Source organism: Taudactylus pleione, unplaced genomic scaffold, assembly GCF_031769625.1.
Source record: "Taudactylus pleione unplaced genomic scaffold, aTauple2 ptg000133l, whole genome shotgun sequence".
Lineage (NCBI taxonomy): Eukaryota > Metazoa > Chordata > Amphibia > Anura > Myobatrachidae > Taudactylus > Taudactylus pleione.
Window position 1 is genome coordinate 476,032 of NW_028284535.1, and position 20,200 is coordinate 496,231.

At 45.8% G+C, this 20,200-nt stretch overlaps 1 protein-coding gene across 3 annotated transcripts in view; it reads right to left on the reverse strand.

The window, feature by feature from the left end:
* The window catches only part of LAMB2 (laminin subunit beta 2), a 141,305-nt gene extending 122,034 nt beyond the window's left edge, over positions 1-19,271 (reverse strand). For 2 of the 3 annotated variants that reach the window (XM_088473221.1, XM_088473220.1), the window contains exons 1-2: positions 19,021-19,271; positions 12,851-12,971 (exon numbers count right to left, since the gene is read on the reverse strand). In XM_088473221.1, the coding sequence (XP_088329347.1) occupies positions 12,851-12,875 (25 nt within the window). In that variant the 5' untranslated portion in view covers positions 12,876-12,971; positions 19,021-19,271. The remainder of the gene's footprint in view (positions 1-12,850; positions 12,972-19,020) is intronic. The other variant, XM_088473223.1, reaches the window with a different exon arrangement.
* Positions 19,272-20,200: the final 929 nt, after the last annotated feature.

Consider the following 20,200-nt stretch of genomic DNA (forward strand, 5'->3'; position numbering starts at 1 on the left):
TGAGCAAGTAGTCCCTCCTTTATACCAGATCAGTGGTGAAAGGGTGGAAAACAGAAGTCTCAGTCATTACACTGCACTTCTTGAATACAACACTAAAATGACCAGAAAACCTGCAATTATTATTATTATTATTATTATTATCATTTATTTATATGGCACCACAAGTGTTCCGCAGCGCCTTACAAAGTACTTAACCAAAAAAGTGACACACACAGTACAATACAATACAAAGCAGGACAAGGACATGGATAATATACATTGCTACATTGGTGGCCATAACATAACATAGTCGGTCCAAACATCGCGCTGAATAACAGTGGAATCTCCATCACGGGGCTATTCTGCATTGTTTTTTAATTTAATCAAGACCCATGTGTCTCCCTTTGCAAGCCTCCTTTATGTTTCCCTATGCAGCCCCCTACATGTCTCCCTTTGCAATCCTCCTCCATGTGTCTCCACAATGCAGCCCACTCCTCAATGTTTACATTGCTACTGCCCACCCCTGTAGTCCCCCCACGGGCACTATGGGAGAGACGTCATGATGTCTCTCCCATAGTTCCGAGAAGCAGCCGGGCGGATCGGATGGTGGCAGACGCAGGAACGGGGTTTAAGGTAAGATTTGTTTGTTTTTTCCTGTATAAGCGGCACTACAGGGAGCATTACTATGGGGGCATTACCTCAGGGGACATTACTATAGGGGCACTGATGAAGGGGGCATTACTATTGGGGTACTGCTGCAGGGGGCATTACTATAAGGGCACTACTACAGGGGGCATTACTATAGGGGCACTGCTGCAAGGGGCAATACTACAGGGGACATTACTATAGGCAATGAATATGTAACTACACAGTGCTGGAAGTGGGGATTTAGAAGTGTCAGGAACCCATTTACCAACGCAGCATAACCACATTAGCGAACGCTAAAGGGGTTGTGACCTTGTTTCTGCATTTGACAAACAGCGGTAATCTAAGATTACAGCTGTGTGTCACAGCATCACTCTCGCTATCTTTTACATGGCGAGAGCGATGCGCTCCCCACTGACGTCAATGGGGACCAGTCTGTGCCTTTCCGGCCTCAGCGAAGCCCTCCAGGCACTGCCGGGTCCCCGGGTCATGCACATGCGCAGACGGACCGTCACGCATGCACATTACACCGGCACCCAGCACTGGCAGCGTTAGGCTGCCAGCAGCGCAGTGGAGGACCTCGTCCTGGATTAGGACTTTGCGGGACCTCGCTGAAGGGGTGAGTATTGGTAAATACCAGTGAATTGTTTGTTAGTATCACAGTGATACTAAAATAAAAAATTCTGCCAGTATTTGCCTTCGTCGTTAAATTGGGACCTCAGTATGGTAAATGCACCTGAATGGTCAGAGCTGCCTAGCCTATAAAGCTTTAGGGATTTTTATAGGTTTAAATTAAGATTAGATGGTTTTTAACACTATATAATAAGTCACAAACACAAAGAAATGGGATGGGTATGGGATGCTGGCGCTTAGGATCCCAGCAGTCAGAATCCCGACGCCGGCATCTCGACAGGGTTAGGATACTGACACCTGTCATTTAGTATCCTAACCCTACCCCTAAACCTAATCCTCCCTCCTGCAGCCTAAACCTCCCCCTGCAGCCTAAACCTAACCCTCCCCCCTGCAGCCTAAACCTAATCCCCTCCCCTGTAGCCTAAACTTAAGCCTCCCCCCCTAGTACCTAACCCTCCTCCTAAACCCAATACTTACCGTCAGATGCAGGCAGTCGGGATGCAGGCAGTCGGGAAGCAGGCAGTCAGGATGCAGGCAGTCGGGATGCAGGCAGTCGGGAAGCAGGCAGTCGGGATGCAGGCAGTCGGGAAGCAGGCAGTCAGGAAGCAGGCAGTCGGGATGCAGGCAATCGGGAAGCATGCAGTCGGGATGCAGGCAGTCGGGATGCAGGCAGTCGGGATGCTGGCGCCGCGATTCTGAGCACCAGAATCCCAACAGCCAGGATTTACACTACATCCCAAAGAAATAGCACTTAATGCATCATTGTATTTTACTAAGGGGCCTATTTATCAATTAATATTTGCAGGATATCCCTCAAAAACACCTACTTTTAGGGGTACCCGCAAATATTGGGTTTCCCCTGGATGTATCTACAGCTAGCTACACTGCTACCTGATCAAGAGCCGACACTCGACGGAGAAGGGGGTCAGTGAAGATACTGGAAGTCCTGAAGCTGTAATGGCCATTGAAAAAGCTAACACAGGCCACTGCTTACTGGGTGAAGACTGATGGGAGCCCTGAGGTGGTGGGAGTTGGCCCATCTCAAGCAAAGACTATGTAGCAGTCCAGGCTGAACTGAAGACAAAAGAGCAGGTAGAAACCCAGTGGAGATCCGGTTTACAATACTGTGTTCTTGCATTGTCAGGTACTAGGTTTGTGGGCATTAGGCCCAAATCATCAGAGACAGCCCCTGGTTAGGGGGGCAATAGTCCCGAACCACAGAGGGCACTAGGCCTTATATAGCGCCTGATACAGCAAGGAACACTATTCTGCTTATACGCACGCAACGCAGTTGCTAATATCAGCGGGGATATGTAAATGTTTGCATTCGCATTGCGATCGCAGCCTAATATAAGGACGCCCATTTCCCCTTACTCACATCTGTATAGTTTAGCAACACAGCGAAATATTCGGTAACGTCGAGTAACATCGGACCCATACGCACAGGTAAGACCTCACTCAGGAATTGCTAACTTCAGCGCACACTATGAAGCCTCAGGCTGCGTATGGCATTGCAGTGACTAAATTATGCATGCCTAAGCAACGTCGCTGAAACACACTGGCAGGCCTGCATTCGCCCGACACCCCCCCCTCGTCAACACCATCAAACGGCACTTCCTGTCAATCACTCTGCTATGAGTCTGCGTGGTCACTGCGATCACAGTCCCGATCGCAGCGTCTGGTTCGCCCCCTGCGATGCGTACACATGCGCAGTGCAAAATAATCGGCCAATTGCGTGCGTATAAGCAACTGCGATCCTTGCTGAATCAGGCCCACAGTCACTAGGGCCACCTTCAATTCCCAATCCACCCCTGGTCTCTACCATTCCCCCTTGTCAGGTGGGCAAGGGGCCAGAGCTGCAGAGGGCGCTAGGCCCTATATAGCCATGATTCAACCTCCTTGTTAGACAGGCAATAGGCCCGCAACACTGAGGGCGCTAGGCCCTATATGGTCACCATACTACCCCCTTGTTAGGCGGGCAGTAGACCCAAGGCACAGAAGTGCATAAAGCCCTCTAGGATCACTAGTGGCCCCACTGCTAGTCAGGCAGTAGGACTTAAGGTAGCACACCCGGTGCATTGCTAGTCCCTTGCAGCCTGGCTGTTGATACTGTAGATAGTGATTGACTGTGTAGTGTTTCCAGTGTATTATTGTATTGGTTGGTATTTTTGGTGCATTGTTTGTTAAACGAATTGTCGTGGAGAAATGAAGATATTGGAGAACACAGAAGTTCTTTGTGAGAAGAAATGATTTAAAAAACAGACGTAGTGTACGAACGAATCCTTTGTCAGAGTCTACATACAGTACATACAAACATACATACATGTACATTTTTTAAACATGAAATAAAACCACTTTCATATATACAGGGGCTGATTGTGATTTGGACACATCCGTGGGCGCCTTTCCGTCTGGCTGCAGCACCTACTTACGACTTTTTGCTCATGTACGCCGGGTATTCGTGCTTATACATCCGAAAGACTGACCCACCCATTGTTTTTCTGTCGGCATCCGTCATCGTCAATATAGTAACGTAATACAACCACTTCATGAATAATGCAAAAGATCGGTCAGAAACAGATGCCCCACCCCCGCCTGCACGCCATGAACGAGAACGGATGCCTACAACCCTCCCACGAGCAATCACATGGTATCCACCCAGTCACTGCCCAGGAACGCCCGTCAACACATGATGAATCATTACCATCGGGTTTGCGTACAACACTGAGGAGTTGATGTTTCAAGCAGGGAAAACAGGGGAGAAGCAGACTAGTGGACAAGTTGCTGATAACAACCAATCAGCTTCTAGCTATCATTTTATAGAATGTACTTGATAAATGTTACCTCAAAGCTGTTTGGTTGCTATGGGCAACTTCTCCACTGGTCCAGTTCTCTACTCTTCTCACTGCTAGATACATCAAGCCCTGAATCATGCCCACTGACAACTATATAGCTAATAATCAGCTCAGGAACTTGTCAGAACTGAAGATATTTGAGATAAATTTGTAATCGTTGGGGAAGATCATTTAAGATACACACAGCTAACTTCCTGTCAGTAACCCCACTCAGCCCCATGACAGTCTGTCTCCTCGTAGCCACCTTTTTGCAGAAAATGGCTGACAACAGAGAACAGTGGCTTGCAATCAGCTGCACAGCCGATGTCAAACATCTCTTGTACTGTTAACGTATGGGAATCTTTTACAATATATGTTGGTGAATGGTATTATGACACTTTAGATCAGGGGTGGAGAACCATTTTACTGCCGAGGGCCATTTTGATATATATAACATTATTTGCGGGCCCGGTGCAGGCTACGCTCCTCCATGTGACGTCACAAGGGGGCGGGGGCACAATCGCCGGTGATTACAGCAATGCCCAGAGCATCCCTGGATGCTCCGGTGAGCTGTTAGGGCAGCGGTGTTGACCATCTGAAGCGCCCTAAAGACGTTCCAGGTGGCACTGCTGCATAGATTCTGGCAGGTCCAGTGCTGTAGCTAGGGTAGTGCGGCCGGTGCCATCGCACAGGGCACCACAGGTCAGGGGGCGCTGTTTGGGCCTGTCAGTTTTCCTGTTTATTATCATTCTTGCTTGTAGCTTCCTCTTATTTCATCCCCAGCATCTACTGGCCTCTCCTATCTCTTCTCTGGCCCTTCCCCATGAGGCCATTCCCCTTTTTTGGGTGCATTATGTCCCTTTGAAAAATTAGGGGGGCGCCAATGCTCTTTGTGGCACAGGGCACCAAAAAGTCTAGTTACGGCTCTGGATTCTGGCTGCAGAGTGCCATTCTAGGCAACCTGCTAGCCAGATGAGGTTATCAGAAAAAAGCTCCAAGGGCCTGACCAAATGATTCTGAGGGCCTTATACGGCCCCCGGGCAGGAGGTTCCCCATCCCTGCTTTAGATCAACTTGTATTTTAGGTTTAGTGGCCCTCTAACACTATTGTTTCTGGAGAACAAAGCTTGGAGGAAACTGTGCCTGTGCTAAAATATTCTGAGACCCTGAAATCAGCCAAAATCCAGCAAAAAAGCAAATATTAATGATTTTGCCGGTCTCTAGATACCGCCATTCTCTCTATATTACCCCCAGCTCTGTGAAAACCACATTTTATTGAGAAATAGCTTGCATACAATGTACCGTTATTTGCAGACTATCTCCCCACAGAGCTGCAGGCCTGGACTAGTGTCAGGGACCTTAAACATTTCCTTGTAGTTCTCAGTCAAGTTCAGACACCTGTGCCAGCTCCCATCAAAGGCAGGAATGCAGCGGTCCCTGTGCCTCTTCCATGGCCCCGGGCTACAGGTAAGAGACCCTGTCTAGGTATAACATTGCTGTCCTTGTTTTACACTCATGGATGTGTAAAGCCTGGGAACATCCTGATCTTTTACTATCATGCTCTGCCGCAGAGGCCATGGGGGCTATTTAATAATGTGGTGCAAAGATTTAGAAACCAATCAGATGTGAGCTTACATTAATCAGGCACTAGGCTGCTTAAAGCTCATAACTGATTGGTTGCTATGGGTTACAGCATAATTTGGCTTTTTGCACCATGTATTTATATTTGGGGGTTGGACCTCCAACACTTTGTATTATTTATATTCCAGCTAAAAATAAAACTTTCACTTGTTCACCGTGAGACAACCGTTTTGTGGGGTGAACCAATATTTAGCCAACAAACTAATTTGTAGCTGGTGACATCACTGACATTACTGATGCCACGCCTCCCAGCGTTCCAAATTGCAAGCCTAGACAGGGGTGGGGCTTACGTGAAAATGTTGGGTGGACTGAGAGCTGGATTTGTTTTGTTCAATTATTATTTTGTAAAATGCTGGAAGAAATGCACTCACTTGTGAGAGATGGATACTGAAAATCAGCCAATTCTGAAATTCGGATGAACTTCAGAGATTCGCCAATAGCTAAGTAATTTGCAAATAAGTCCCAATTTGCCAAGAAAAGACATTTGTTTAATACAGATGTGCCCACATACATCTTACTTCCTTGCGCGTTAAACAGCCCTTCTAGTTGTGCCATGCCGTGGCGTGACTTTGTAGCACAGAGCGTCTTTTCATGCGATTTCTTACCTTCACGTGCATTTTATTTGCACAACGAAAAATATTTGCACAGTGGAAAATACTCACAAATCAGCTTCTGCTGATTAAAATGGCATGCAGCATGCCTATATTCTGTGTGCGACTGCGGCCGTATCTGCATGTGAAACGCTACGTTACAGTGTCACAGCCGCTAACACTGTAATGTAGTGTTTCCTGTGCAGATACACCCGCAGTCGCACACAGAATATAGGCATGCAGCATGTCATTTTAATCAGCAGAAGCTGATTGTGCACCCTATTCACCTATTATTATTATTATCCTTTATTTATATTGCGCCACACGGGTTCCGCAGAACCTCACAAAGTGCATAAACAAATGAGCAAACAAAAGACAGCTAGGAAAGAATATATAAAAAGCTCCAGGTTAGGAGTGAAATGTGTCAAAAGGGTTACTAATCCAGCTCCTGCTACATTTGTTTGGACTGAAGACTTGATTAAGACCCGCTCACTAGGATGCGTTTGCTCGTAGCTGGCCAATTTTTGCATTATGCGTATGCATTGCAGTGCGCATGCGCGAACCAGTGCGAGAGATTGGGAAGCATTCGCTAGCTTCGCATAGACAGCCCAGCAGAATGAGTGACAGGAGAAGCAGTTTGTAGGTGGTGACAGAGGCTGGCCAGTAAAAACGGGGGAGTGGAGGTGTGAACGCAGGCGTGCCTGAGCATCTCAACGGCGTTTCTGAGACGTGCATAATTAACAGGCAGCATCATAGTACACGTCACCTGGTTTTTACACAGAAGTGCTCGCAGTGCTTGCGGTAGGATATGGTCAGCCACAAGCACTGCGATTGCATCCGATGGTACCTGATGTACCGATGATTGCATACACTTCCTGGACATGACGTGCGCAAGTCGGCGTCTTAAGACAGATGGGTGGACATCTGCATACACAAAGCGAATGCACGCCAAGACATAGTGGGCGTGCTAATGCCTTGCCGTGTGATCGTCTGCCTTCCCAAATTTGCATACGCACATGCGAGCGAACACATCTAGCTAGTGGGTCTGAATCAGGCCCTGAGTTCGATACCTGTGGCTTACCATTACCCCCGGCTTTTGAGTTTATCCATTATTATTGTGGACATAGACCTGTGTCAATCACAGCGGCACCAAGTGTAGGAGAAGCCCGCAGCGGTGTAGTGTATGCGGCCAGCATAACAGAAGCACAAACACCCTACTGCGGCTATTGCAGAACACAGACAACCGTGCCCCGCTAAATTCTAAAAGGCTCTCCATAACCAGTGATACGCTGAGGTCCCATTAAGAGAGTGGAGAACCGGCGCACTACAGATACCATCTTGCCGCTGGTGTGTAGTACGAGGCTGGTTGTCGTGTTGGACAAGCCCGGGGCACGATTCCCCATTAAGATGGAAATTTAATCAGGAGGACTTGCCCTATAATACACAATACATTACTACTGGTGAGCAGGGCCACCATCAGGGGGGGACCGCTGGGCCTAGAGTCCCGGGCCCGGAGAGAACTGAAGGAGAGGGGGGCCCGGACACAGCGGTGCTGCGCCGGCAGCCACCTATACTTGAATTGAGAAATACAGGGCCGGCGGCGGCATGTAAATTATGGTGCCAGCCGCGAGCTGGCTGGAACTCGCGGGACGGCAGCCTATCAGAAGCGGCTGCTCCTGATTGGCTGCCGGTCCGCAAGCTGTGATTGGCTCGCAGCAGGCGCCATATTTGAAATGCCGTCACTGATGTAACACTACTGCCAGAGCCATGCGGGCTCTCTCTCTGCGCTGATCCTGGTTGGCTGGCTGCGTTGGCGCAGCCAGTTGAAGAAATTCTACAGGTACACTAGTAGGTACACTAGCCCTGTGCTCCCCCCCCAGTCCAGCCAGCCGTCTCTTCCCTGTCCCTTTTCAGCCATTCTTCCCTGCCCAGTGCTTTCCCCCATAGTTCAGCTAACCTTCCCTGTCTCCCTCCTAGTCCTTCCAGCCTTCCCTGTCCAGCCTGCCAGCCTTCTCTACACTGTGCTTCCCCCCACTAGTCCAGCCAGCCTTCTATGTCCCCCTCCTAGTCCTGCCAGTCCTCTCTGGCATGATATGTGGATCCTGGATCTGACTTTTTCAATGTATTATGTGGTTCTGGCAGATGGATATGTAGTACAGATGGCAGCACTCCATATGTGTGTGTATGTGTATATATATATATATATATATATATATATATATAACAGAAATCAATGCTGCTTTTACAGCATTTTTTTTTACTGTTTTTTTAAACAAATTGGTGTACCAACCCCTGGTGTAGCTTCATCCACCTCTGCCACACCCTCCCCCCCCTCCCTACCCGTTGGGGGCCCTGTCTATTTTGTCAGTCCCGGGCCCCATAATTTCTGATGGCAGCCCTGCTGGTGAGCATAAAGTGTATGATCCGGAACACACAATATGCAGACTATGCACTTTTTATTTAACCATTATTGATTGAACTTTGCTGTGTTAAATTGTTGCTACAGATCCACGAGAGGGCTCTTTATATGTAGCAGTTTACTGGACACATTGTAATATTATTTTATAAACAATCAGATACATCTTATCTACTGTATGTCTATGTGATGTTTATTGCTTCTGTTTTAATAAATGTGTTTATGTGATTTAGGGAAGCCTGTTCAATGGGATCAATCAAGCATGAGAATTTAATCAATTATCTGTAGCATCAGCATAAGCGTGGTCTTCTATCTATATTGTGCATCCTAATCGCATCAATGTTCAAATAAGATTCATGTGAAGGCAAGAAATCGCTCGAAAAGACGTTCGGCGTTACCGAGTTTAACGCAACTTGTGAGGACAGTGATCCGAGGTGACCAGTGATCAGAGGTGACCAGTGATGGTCTACCACTGAATCACAGACGCTCCACCATTATTTCCTACAGTGGCTGGTCCTGCAGTGATAACAGGACCACCCCCAAAGTTGCCATTCCAGTGGTCCCAATCAAAAATCACCATGGCCCCCGTAGCAAATATGATTAGGAAAAGCCCTATATGCTTCCCTCCAAGCACCCTATAAGGGCACCAGCTCGGCTCTCACCAGCCAGGGGTTTGGCTTTTTCTATAGCAGGAGACACAACACTTTGTGATTAAACTGCTATAAGAAACAGCCCAGGCTATCTAGCTCTGGGGAGTGTTTTTATCCTACCCACTGAGGCTACTGGTTCCCTGACCCTGAATGAACTAGAAGGGCAGAGCTTAATATTCAGTATAAATTCCCCTAGTCATGCCATGTTTTTTGGTTAAGACAACACTGCCAAATGGGACAGTAAGATAGTCAATTGAAAGTTTGGGTCATTGCTATACCCACTGGGGTTCAAAGCACCACAATAGCACGAAGACAAAGGCCCTCATTCAGACCCACTCGCGAGCGGCTGTCCGCTCGCAAGTGGGTCGATGGTCTGCACTGCGCATGCGCACGACGGAGGGAGCTCCGTCGTGCACATGCGCGAGACGCGACGAGCGAAGGACTTTCCTTCGCTCGTAGTGTCTGATCAAAGGGGGCGTGCTGTCGATGTTGATTGACAGAAGGCCCCTTTGGTGGGCGTGCCGGGGGCGTGCCTCCCAGACGGAGGCGTTCCCAAGGGAACGCCTACCGTCAGAAGCCAGCCCCACTGACATCACTAGTGATGTCAGTGGGAGTGATTTTGGCTCTGATAGAGCCAAAATCACTCCTGGCCTTGCGGTTGAGAAACTCAACCGCAGGCTTCTGCTCGCACTGGCGATGATCGCGATGGTCAAGACCATCGCGACCATCATCCTGCACGCTCGTATATGCTGTGGGTGGTGACCCACAGCTATACGAGCGTCCAGGAGGACGCTCCATATTTATGGAGGTGGGCCCTGATTCAGAGCGAGCGCTCTGGTCAGAGCGTCCGGCTCTGAATGAGGGCCAAAGTTCCCACCTACATACACACTATTTCACCCTCAGAAGGACTCATCAGTGCAGGCTCTATCTAGTAGTGCCAGCGAAAGCATTGTCTGACATCTGAAGACACAAGAAAGAGGTGATTATTTATATATCTGCAATAGCACCCAATAACGTGTCTGGTCAACACAGGTCAATCCTCTGAATTAGCACAAATACATTTATATGCTTAATTAATCCCTGATTCACCAGGAAAAAGATGTCAGTAGCTGTAAAAATAAATAAATACATTTTTAATCTGTATAAAAATGTGACATTATCCACACTCAACAGAAGTCGGATCACATGTGTGGGCTATGGAAAAGGTTATAATAATAAAAACAGAAAATACACGGAAACTCCTAAACAGAGGCCAGAATGTGGTTTCATTCCTATTGTTACGTGGAATGTTTGTTACGGTTCTGCGCTGGGCCAAGCAATTATCCTCGGAGAAATCACAAGCAAATAACTTCACAAGCAGATGTTAGGAGGTCGCACACCATCCGTGGGTGGAAACGTCTGTATCGTGTTTTCTTTCCAGACTCGGGGGAACAAATACTAATTAAATCACATTTCAAGACCCCTAATTACTGTCTTGTGAGTTTGATTTAGGGAATAGACATGGCAGCTCACTGCAGTGTTTTATCCGTTGCCCAAAAATTATTATTTTTTTTTTCCCCCATTTTTAATTACCCATATTGTAAAAAAGAATGTGGAGCCACTATGGGGCCACAGGGACAGAATGAGGGCAGAAAAGTTAGACTGGGCTGGCGATATGCAGTCTTTGGGCACTCTGGGGGAGATGTCTCAAACCATGGAGAGAGATAAAGTCCCAACCAATCTGCTTGTAACTGCCATTTTACAGGCTGTGTTTGAAAAATGACAGCGAGAAGCCGATTGGGTGGTAATTTATCTCTCTCCACTACATCTCTATCCAAGCTTTGATACATCTCCCCCTCGGTGAGAGCACGCCCTGATGAGAACCATTTGGAGCTTTATATCCATTTTACCACTTTGTGCCTCAGTAAAGTCACTGGATGATAGAGAATCGAGATAGAGAGTATTGGTTCAGCTAACAAAATGGCTGCCTCCACCCACGGCTCTACTTTAGGACATAAATAAATCCAGGCAACTATGGTCATATTATGGGCCATAAAACAGAGCCGTAACTAGACTTTTTGGTGCCCTGTGCCAGAGAGAGCATTGCCCCCCCCCTTCCCATTTTTTAAATAGGGACATAAGATAGTGCACCTGAAAAAGGACCATGGCCTCATGGGGAAGGGCCAGGGGAGAGATAGAGGAGGCCAGGAGATGCTGGGGATAAAAGAAGAGGAAGCTACAAGTGAGAATGATAATAAACAGGAAAACTGACAGGCCCAAACAGCGCCCCCTGCCCTGCGGTGCCCTGTGCCATGGCACTGGTCGCACTACCCTAGTTACGGCCCTGCTAGTTACGGCCCTGCCATAAGATATGCAGTTACTACTGTATGTAGACATTCAGAATGTCTCAACATCGTATACCACACCACCCGGTCATAAGACAGCAAAACGCATGGTTGAGGTGAAGTTAAATCCCAAAAGTAGAGAGTAACAGGTTTTCTAGAGACGGTAATACAGAACAAAAAAAGACAACATTTCTTTCCATTTACACTTATTAATGATGGTGTTTGAGGATTTCTTATATTTTTACAATCTGGGAAGAGACAGGGGAGCACTGTGAGGAATTAGATAGTTTAGAGTTTGAGTGTTCCTCCCTACTGTCCTGGTTTTGGTGAGACAATACTGAATTGCAGATCTAAAAAGGGGTGAGGCTTTCACAAAAAGTGGCCGGGGAGTCACCAAAAAGTGTGTATTTTGGGGCGTTATCTGGGCGTGATCTGGAGCAGATCACGGTGGGCGAAGGCTTATTTTTTTTCTCCTGATCCTGCATGTCTCACGGTTGGGAGGTATGAATTCATGTAGCTTCACATTTAAGAATTAGTTTTGGCTTTTGTTCTTTTTTTTTTTATTAACCAAGATTAGGCAACAAGCCACTTCCAGAGGTGATTCCTCTCTTTAAAATTAGATGACTGCTGTGTTCTTTGCCCACCAGGGAATATTATTAGGAAGTCATACAGTGTTGCTCTTGCCCTAGTAGAGCCAGGGCAAATACCTAATTTATCCCCGAGCACATGGGCCACATAAAGCCCAGCATATTATTATGACCTAAAATATTTATCGATGTTCAGCTGTCCTTTACCGATGCCTGCAAAACATATTGCTGCTGCAGGTACGATTTTAGTGTAGATGTCTATTTCACTTTGGTTTAAAAATTGAATTTTTCAGCAGGAATAAAGATTGTCAGGTGTCTCCCTTTAGGAATTTCAGATGCATGTGAGGTTTAGGATGATCACGAACAGCTGGCAAAAAGCAGAACAAACTTTTGGCACCAAATCACAGCTTCCATGGTGCATCCTGGTTAAAACCAATCTACAGACGTGGCGGTAAAGTTAACAATTACCGTCACACTTTGTTTAGTGCACATGTAATTATGGAACAACATAATATAAGAAGATGAGCATATTACATTATAAATGCTACATACCAGTGATCACCACTCCCGGCAGCATCGTGGACTGGGCGGACGCTCTTCTCTGGTGAATCTAGAATATGTCGTGATTTTTCACTCAGGATAGGTTTATAGACGATGTGTCCAGTCCCACAGACTTCAGTAGAGATATGAAGCAACAAAAGAAAGATGGAATTAATCGTTGATTTGGCACAGACTAACATCACTCACTGCAAAGAAAATATGTTTTTCCTCCTTTGAAAACCATTGGCTGAGAATCTGGACTAGACTCTTGTTATTGCAGATCTTTCCAACTTCTTTTCTGCTCAACACTACTGAAAGATTTACTGAAGCAGAGCAGGAGTGTCTGTATTGCTTCGGTATAGTGTCTACATTGGGAAATTGTTGTCATTATCCAGATAATGGATATCTGGATACTGTCGGCATGATCAAGTCATCATGTTACAGCTCTAGAACTATGATCTGGCAGCTGCCGATTGGTTATTTTATTTGTACATATTTGTATCTGAGTTGGCAAAATCAATAAAGAGAAAATTAAATGAAAATTTAAATCTAACCTTGCCCTACGCAAACCCCTTCCCCTCAGCTCTACACTCTACAATATGAAATCTGGATTATTTAAATTTTACCAAATTGGCGGGGCCAGGGATCCCAACTGTACCCATACTTCTGTAATTAATCATTTTATACTGGGCCTATACTTGAAATGTGTCACTGCTAATTACAGTTATTGTATCTCGCAGCTATAATGTTATGTCTGCTAGTAAACTACATCTGTTGCCTAATACTACCTGTAACGGAGGCAGACATTTATCGGGAAGGGGAGGGGGCAGAGCCGTAACTATACTGTTTGGTGCCCTGTGCCAGAAAGAGCATTGGCGCCCCCCTCATTTTTCAAAGGGACATAATGCACCCAAAAAAGGGCCATGGCTTCATGGGGAAGGGTCAGGGAAGAGATAGGAGAGGCCAGGAGATGCTGGGGATGAAATAAGAGGAATCTACAAGCAAGAATGAACAGAAATTTGACAGGCCCAAACAGCGCCCCCTGACCTGTGGTGCCCTGTGCGATGGCACCGTCCGCACTAACCTAGCTACGGCCCTGGGGGGGGGATTGTTTTGTTATTTGGTTCGTTTTTGGCAAAATAATATTGCTTGGAATGTACTGTAGCCTATTAATTTACTGAGGCAATTTACTAGGATAGTCTGTATTCCCCGGAACATTGGTTCAGCTGCAAAAATACCTCCCCTCAGAGCTGGATTAAGGCCCAATGAAGCCCTTAGCCAACACACTGGTTCATGCCCCCCATTTTCCCTTCCATCTATACCAAAATAATACACAACATAAAAGTGGGTCATGGTAATAGGCACCCCCTCAGTGCCCTCCGAGTCCCAGGCAGAGGACTAGGTTGCCTAATGGACGTTTAGTCTATAATGCCACCACTATATATATATAGGTGACAAGTGCATTTAAATGACATTATCATTTTATTTTTAGTTAAGATATTACTAATTAGACAAATATGAGTTTTACATATGCAGGTTGGATCCAGGCTCCTCGGATCTGTAAACTGGGCAAAAAGACATTTTTACATGGATGTTGTGAGATTTGGTAGCCGCCAGACCAGGCTTCTGAATTTCTGGGAATTGTAGTCCTGCTCAAGTCTCTGAGCATAAAGCACCTGATAGCACAGCCCGGTCCTAACTGCAGCTAGGAGGTTACCAAGGGACCCGCTACTGCTCTGCTAACTGGGGAAGGCTCAATGGTAAAATGAGGTATTGAGAGACTTCCCCTGTAGAGGGCGCAAGAGAAATAAGCATCTAGGTACCTGAGTATAGGCAGCTTTGGGTGAGGAAGGGAAGAGAGTGGATATGCTGTAGGGGCATTGTTAAGGGTTAATGATAATGATTCCATTTGTTTACATTTTGTAAAAGGTTTTATTGGCTGTTTGTTACTGTGTGTAATGAAGGGTCTTTTTTCTTCAGCACTTGGCTCCGTATTTTATAGACCATTTGTTTGATAGGGCCTGAAACATTTGCTTTTAATGGTTTATATTTTTCAGTAAAAGATCTCTTTAAGCGCTTTTTGGTGTGTTGTCCGATCACATGGATCAAATTTTTAATTTTTGTTTTATTTTCATTTTTATTACTTTTTTTTTTTTTTTTACTGCTCTAGTTCATTATTGACCCTTGAAGTCTGTCCAATTTCCCCTCTACTTAAACCACCAGTTTAAGGGGGAAAACTCTATGGTCTTGCGGTCACATTCTTCCGCAGTGGGCGCTAGTCACAGATGGCCTTAATATACCTGTTAGAAACTTACCTCTGGCTTAGATTCAATTTGAGAGGGCTTGTTTCACTGCTATATGGCCTCCTGACCCTCCCAACCATCCGCCTAAAGAAACAATTACTAATAATATCAATATAATAATAATAATTGTATTTCTATAGCGCACTTCTCCACTAGGACGCAGGGCCTGATTTAGGGGTGGGCGCTAATCGCTTGGCTGCTATGTCCATCGGATCTGAGAAAATATGCAAATGTCGAAGCCGCCGTCTTTTGTACAGAGACGCCCACCGCCGGCTTCTCTGCGCACTGAGCGCAGTAGACTCTGAGCACTAGTAGACTCTAGCACTGTCCCAGAGTCTACTGTGCATGCGTAGCTGTCCAGGGAAATGGCGCAGCAGCTATTTTCCTGGCAATTTTCCTACTGCAAAAGCGGAAAACAATATGGGGAAAATTCCAGCCGCACTATTTTCCCGGTGATTTGTGCAGCGATGCAGCCACCGGCGCGGTACACCAGAGAGGTGAGTATTGAAGTAAAGGGTGCAGGATATGCGGTGTGGGCCCCCATGGTCCTAGGGGCCCGTGTGCACCGCACACCCTGCACCCATTATAGGTATGCCACTGAACGGGAGGGATGCGTACTTCTCTTCTCAAAGTAATCTTAAAGCTGCATACACACACAACGATTTTTTTAATGATTATCGTTAAACGATATCGTTTAACGGTAATCGTTTGAAAAAATCGTTCACTTTCTGAGTCAAACGATGAACGATTATCGTTCATGCGCGTTCACGTTTGTAGTTTGTAGTTCAGTCAGACTTGTCAACTGAACGATTTTCATTAAGGGAATATGCAAAAATCGTTTGTAGCTCAAAAAAATCGTTCATTACACTTTAAAAAATCTGACAGATAATCTGACAGAAAATCGTTCATAAAATCGTTGGTAACAAAATCGTTGTGTGTGTAGGCAGCTTAAGAGAATGTAACTCTAACCGTGCCTTCCCAAATTCTAACCGGAATGCATGCACTTTGATATATAGAATTCTGCGTGGCAATGCAGTCTTACAGCACCAGTCGGGGAGCATCACATCATGATGTTGCTTAGGTTTACATCAGGTTGGCTGCCTGTTGGCCCGGACCTTAAATCTTCCCTACACATAGGGGACAATTCAATAAGCGGTAAAGTTCCGTAGCTACCTTGTGACTAGATTTCTGAGCGCAAACGTTGGAATTGCGGTAATGTGAACACCGCACATTTTTACTCGCACCCCTATGACCTGTGAGCACAAATGAGCAAAGACTATTACCTAGAGCAGGTAACAAAGCTGCTTACTATGGAGCGCATGGGAATCAACTGAGCTTATATACTCCTGTGCTGTGTCCTATGACAGTTTGCTACAGCCAGGGAATTGCAAATGAATTACTATGGAATAGATCACTATTGCTGTAGCTCAAACAAGCATGCATCTATAGGAAACCTTAACTTGGTTTTTAATATCAAAAGTTATTTTGGGGGAGATGTACTAAGCCTTGGAAACAGATAAAGTGGACGAAGACAAAGTACTAATCAATCAGCTCGTGTCATTTAACGAGCACTGCCTGTAAAGTGACAGTTAGGAGCTGATTGGTTAGTACTTTATTTCCGTCCACTTTATCTCTTTCCAAGGCTTAGTACATAGACCACTGTACCAACCAATCAGCCCCTAACTGTCCTGTTACAGGCTGTGCTTGAAAAGTGACAGTTAGGAGCTGATTGGTTGATACTTTATCTCTCTCCACTTTAACTTTCTCCAAGGCAAGGAACATCTACCCCAGTGTCTCTTTAGACTGGTATCATGAACCTCACAGGGGAAATGCTGTGGCATGGATAGAATTAGAAATATAGTAATAGGATAAGAGCCCATCGTATTCCAGGTGTGAGTAATGCATTAAGTTATTATGGGCTGTATGACAGCCTTTTTAGAATACCATTCACAATGTACTATTTAGTAACACATATTGTCTATGACTTTGCCTGGCTGGTGTGGTATATTATGTCAAACTGATGACACTCATCAGGTCGACTTGACAAAGTCTTTTTGCTGTCACTCTAACCCTAACGTTACCCCGAACGCACATCCTAATGCACATGTGAACATTTCCACCATTCGACATTTGATTTGGCGACATTCTGTCCATGTAGACATTTTAGGTATAGACATTTATGATGTTGACATTGTAACAGTTCAGGTGTCTATATTATGATGCCATCTTCGTCAGTGACTACATACCCTGCATGGCAGGTGGAATATTCAGAGCCGTAACCAGACTTTTTGGTGCCCTGTGCCAGAGAGAGCATTGGCACCTCCTCCCCCCATTTTTAAATTGGAACATAAGATAGTGCACCTGAAAAAGGGCCATGGCCTCATGGGGAAGGGCCAGGGAAGAGATAGGGGAGGCCAGGAGATGCTGGGGATGAAAAAAGAGGAAGCTACAAGTGAGGATGATAATAAATAGGAAAACTGACAGGCCGTACAGTGCCCGCTGCCCTGCGGTGCCCTATGCCATGGCACTAGTCACACTACCCTAGTTATGGCCCTGGTAATATTCAGCAGCCATTTATCACACACCATGACCACTGGGTGTCAGTCACATTTCGACACAAGTTTTTAAAGCAGTTGTATTCCATCATTTTCATTTACTATCTCCCAGTGGGTAATGAGAATGTTTGCAGACATTGTTGTTCGTTCTCCTACTGTCTTGTAGCTGAAAATGTCTGAGCACCAGCCATAAAATCTGCAGCTTATCAGCGACACTAAGGAGGGGAGGAATTAAATTCAGCCCAAAATGTTGCCGCAATGTAACAGTAGCCAAACATTGCTAAAGTATTCATTCATAATACAGCGGTACAATTAGTAATGTAACACAGTGTTATCGGTTGGTGGAAACACGTGGACATCTATGTAATTATTCATTGCTCTTCAGACTTACATGAGACACAAAACAATCAGTGTTAATAGCCTTTACCAGCATCTGGTTTTGAATAATTTGTTCCAAAACTGTTGAGTCCCAGACAGAATTCCTGCACAGATCACCTTATATTGTTCTGTATGGTGGATATAGTGATTTGCTCCTATTCTGCACAGATTGATAAATGCACAGTATCACTTCTAGGTTTCTGTGTTCTGTATGTAATTCTCTGTGTAATGTAGGAAGGAATAGGATTTAGTGGTCATGTCAGGCCATGTGCTGAAGAGACTTCAGGGGTCTATTTACTAAGCAGTGTTAGGAGACAGAGTGAAAAGTGATAAGAAAGTGATAAGGTGCCAGCCAATCAGCTCCCAACTGTCATCTCACAGGCTGTGTTTGAAAAATGACAGTTGGGAGCTGATTGGCTGGCACCTTATCACTTTTCACTCTGTCTCCTAACACTGCTTAGTAAATAGACCCCAAAAATAGGAAAAAGCCTCTATACACATGTACAGGTCACAACCTCAATGCTGCATTAGTATTATTTTCAGCCTATTGCACAGATCTGTACATTACACAGAGCATAATGGAGGATAAGCTGGTAACATGGAACTCACTGTTTGGATCATGCTTATTATTAATATACACTACAAATCTGTTTTAACTACCAATTGCCAGCAGTGTATTGATATATCTCGTTATTCTAAATCCAGTGAGTCAGGGGCTGTCATGCAATGCTGGGACTTGCAGTGCCACAACGAAAGCGTCCATGAGATATATAGACTATAGTCAGATAATTATCTGTGTCTTACTGTATGCTGTTTCTATTCTACAATTACATATAACAACTGCATAGACATGCACAGACTCCAGCAAGCACACAGATGCCCCTCTAACACTTCAGCTCATAGAAATCCTCTATCTGTCACTGAAAAAGGGGCCACACTCACTTACCCAAGCATAGGGGTCCCAAGCACAGGTATCCAGGCCAGCTGTCAGCCCCCTCACTGCCTCTTCCCTGCAGCCATCTCCATCTGAGCTCACTCTGAAGTTATTTCAAGTCTCAAAATCTTATGACAGGAGAAAAGAAAAAAAGTTTGGTACAGTGTTGGGGAGGGAGGGAGCTGTGACAGGCAGTGTGTGTGCGGCTGAGAGTTTCCATGCAGCTCTCTATCTGCAGACAGGGCCAGGCAACTGCAAATACAAAGCAGGAGTGTTCCCAGTGTCCTGGCCAATGTGAGGGTGGTACTAAGCCACAACCGCACTCATGTTACACCATGCTCCCGTTATACACAGCACATTCACAGTCCTGTCATATTGTCTGCCACTGACATTTTTGTTGCTGTATATATGTATGTATAATTATATACGTATATATATATATATATATATATATATTCACAAATCCTGCTAAATAGTGCACACTGTTAATTTGTAATTTAGTGTAGATCAGGAGTAGACAGCATGTGGATTTCCAGCTATGGGACTACTACTCCCAGCATGGCATGTTCTTCCTCTTGTAGCAGGGACCTGTCATTTATCCAGGGCCGTAGCTAGGGTAGTGCGGCCAGTGCCATGGCACAGGGCACCACAGGTCAGGGGGCGCTGTTTGGGCCTTTCAAATTTCTGTTTATTATCATTCTCCTGGCCTCCCCTATCTCTTCCCTGGCCCTTCCCCATGAGGCCATGGCCCTTTTTTGGGTGCATTATGTCCCTTTGAAAAATGAGGGGGGCGCCAATGCTCTTTCTGGCACAGGGCACCAAAAAGTCTAGTTACGGGTCTGCATTTATCATCCAGCTGCCTTAGGGCCATGATTCAGAGCCGGACGCTCTGACCAGAGCGCTCGCTCTGAATCAGGGCCCTCTTCCATTAAAATGGAGCGTCCTCCTGGACGCTCGTATAGCTGTGGGTGACCACCCACAGCATATACGAGCGTCCAAAAAGATGGTCGCGATGGTCTTGACCATCGCGACCATCAGACTTGTGACGGAAACCCTGCGGTAGGGTTTCCCAGCCACAAGCCCTGGAGTGATTTTGGCTCTATCAGAGCCAAAATCACTCCCACTGACATCACTAGTGATGTCAGTGGGGCTGGCTTCAGACGGTAGGCGTTCCCATGGGAACGCCTCCGTC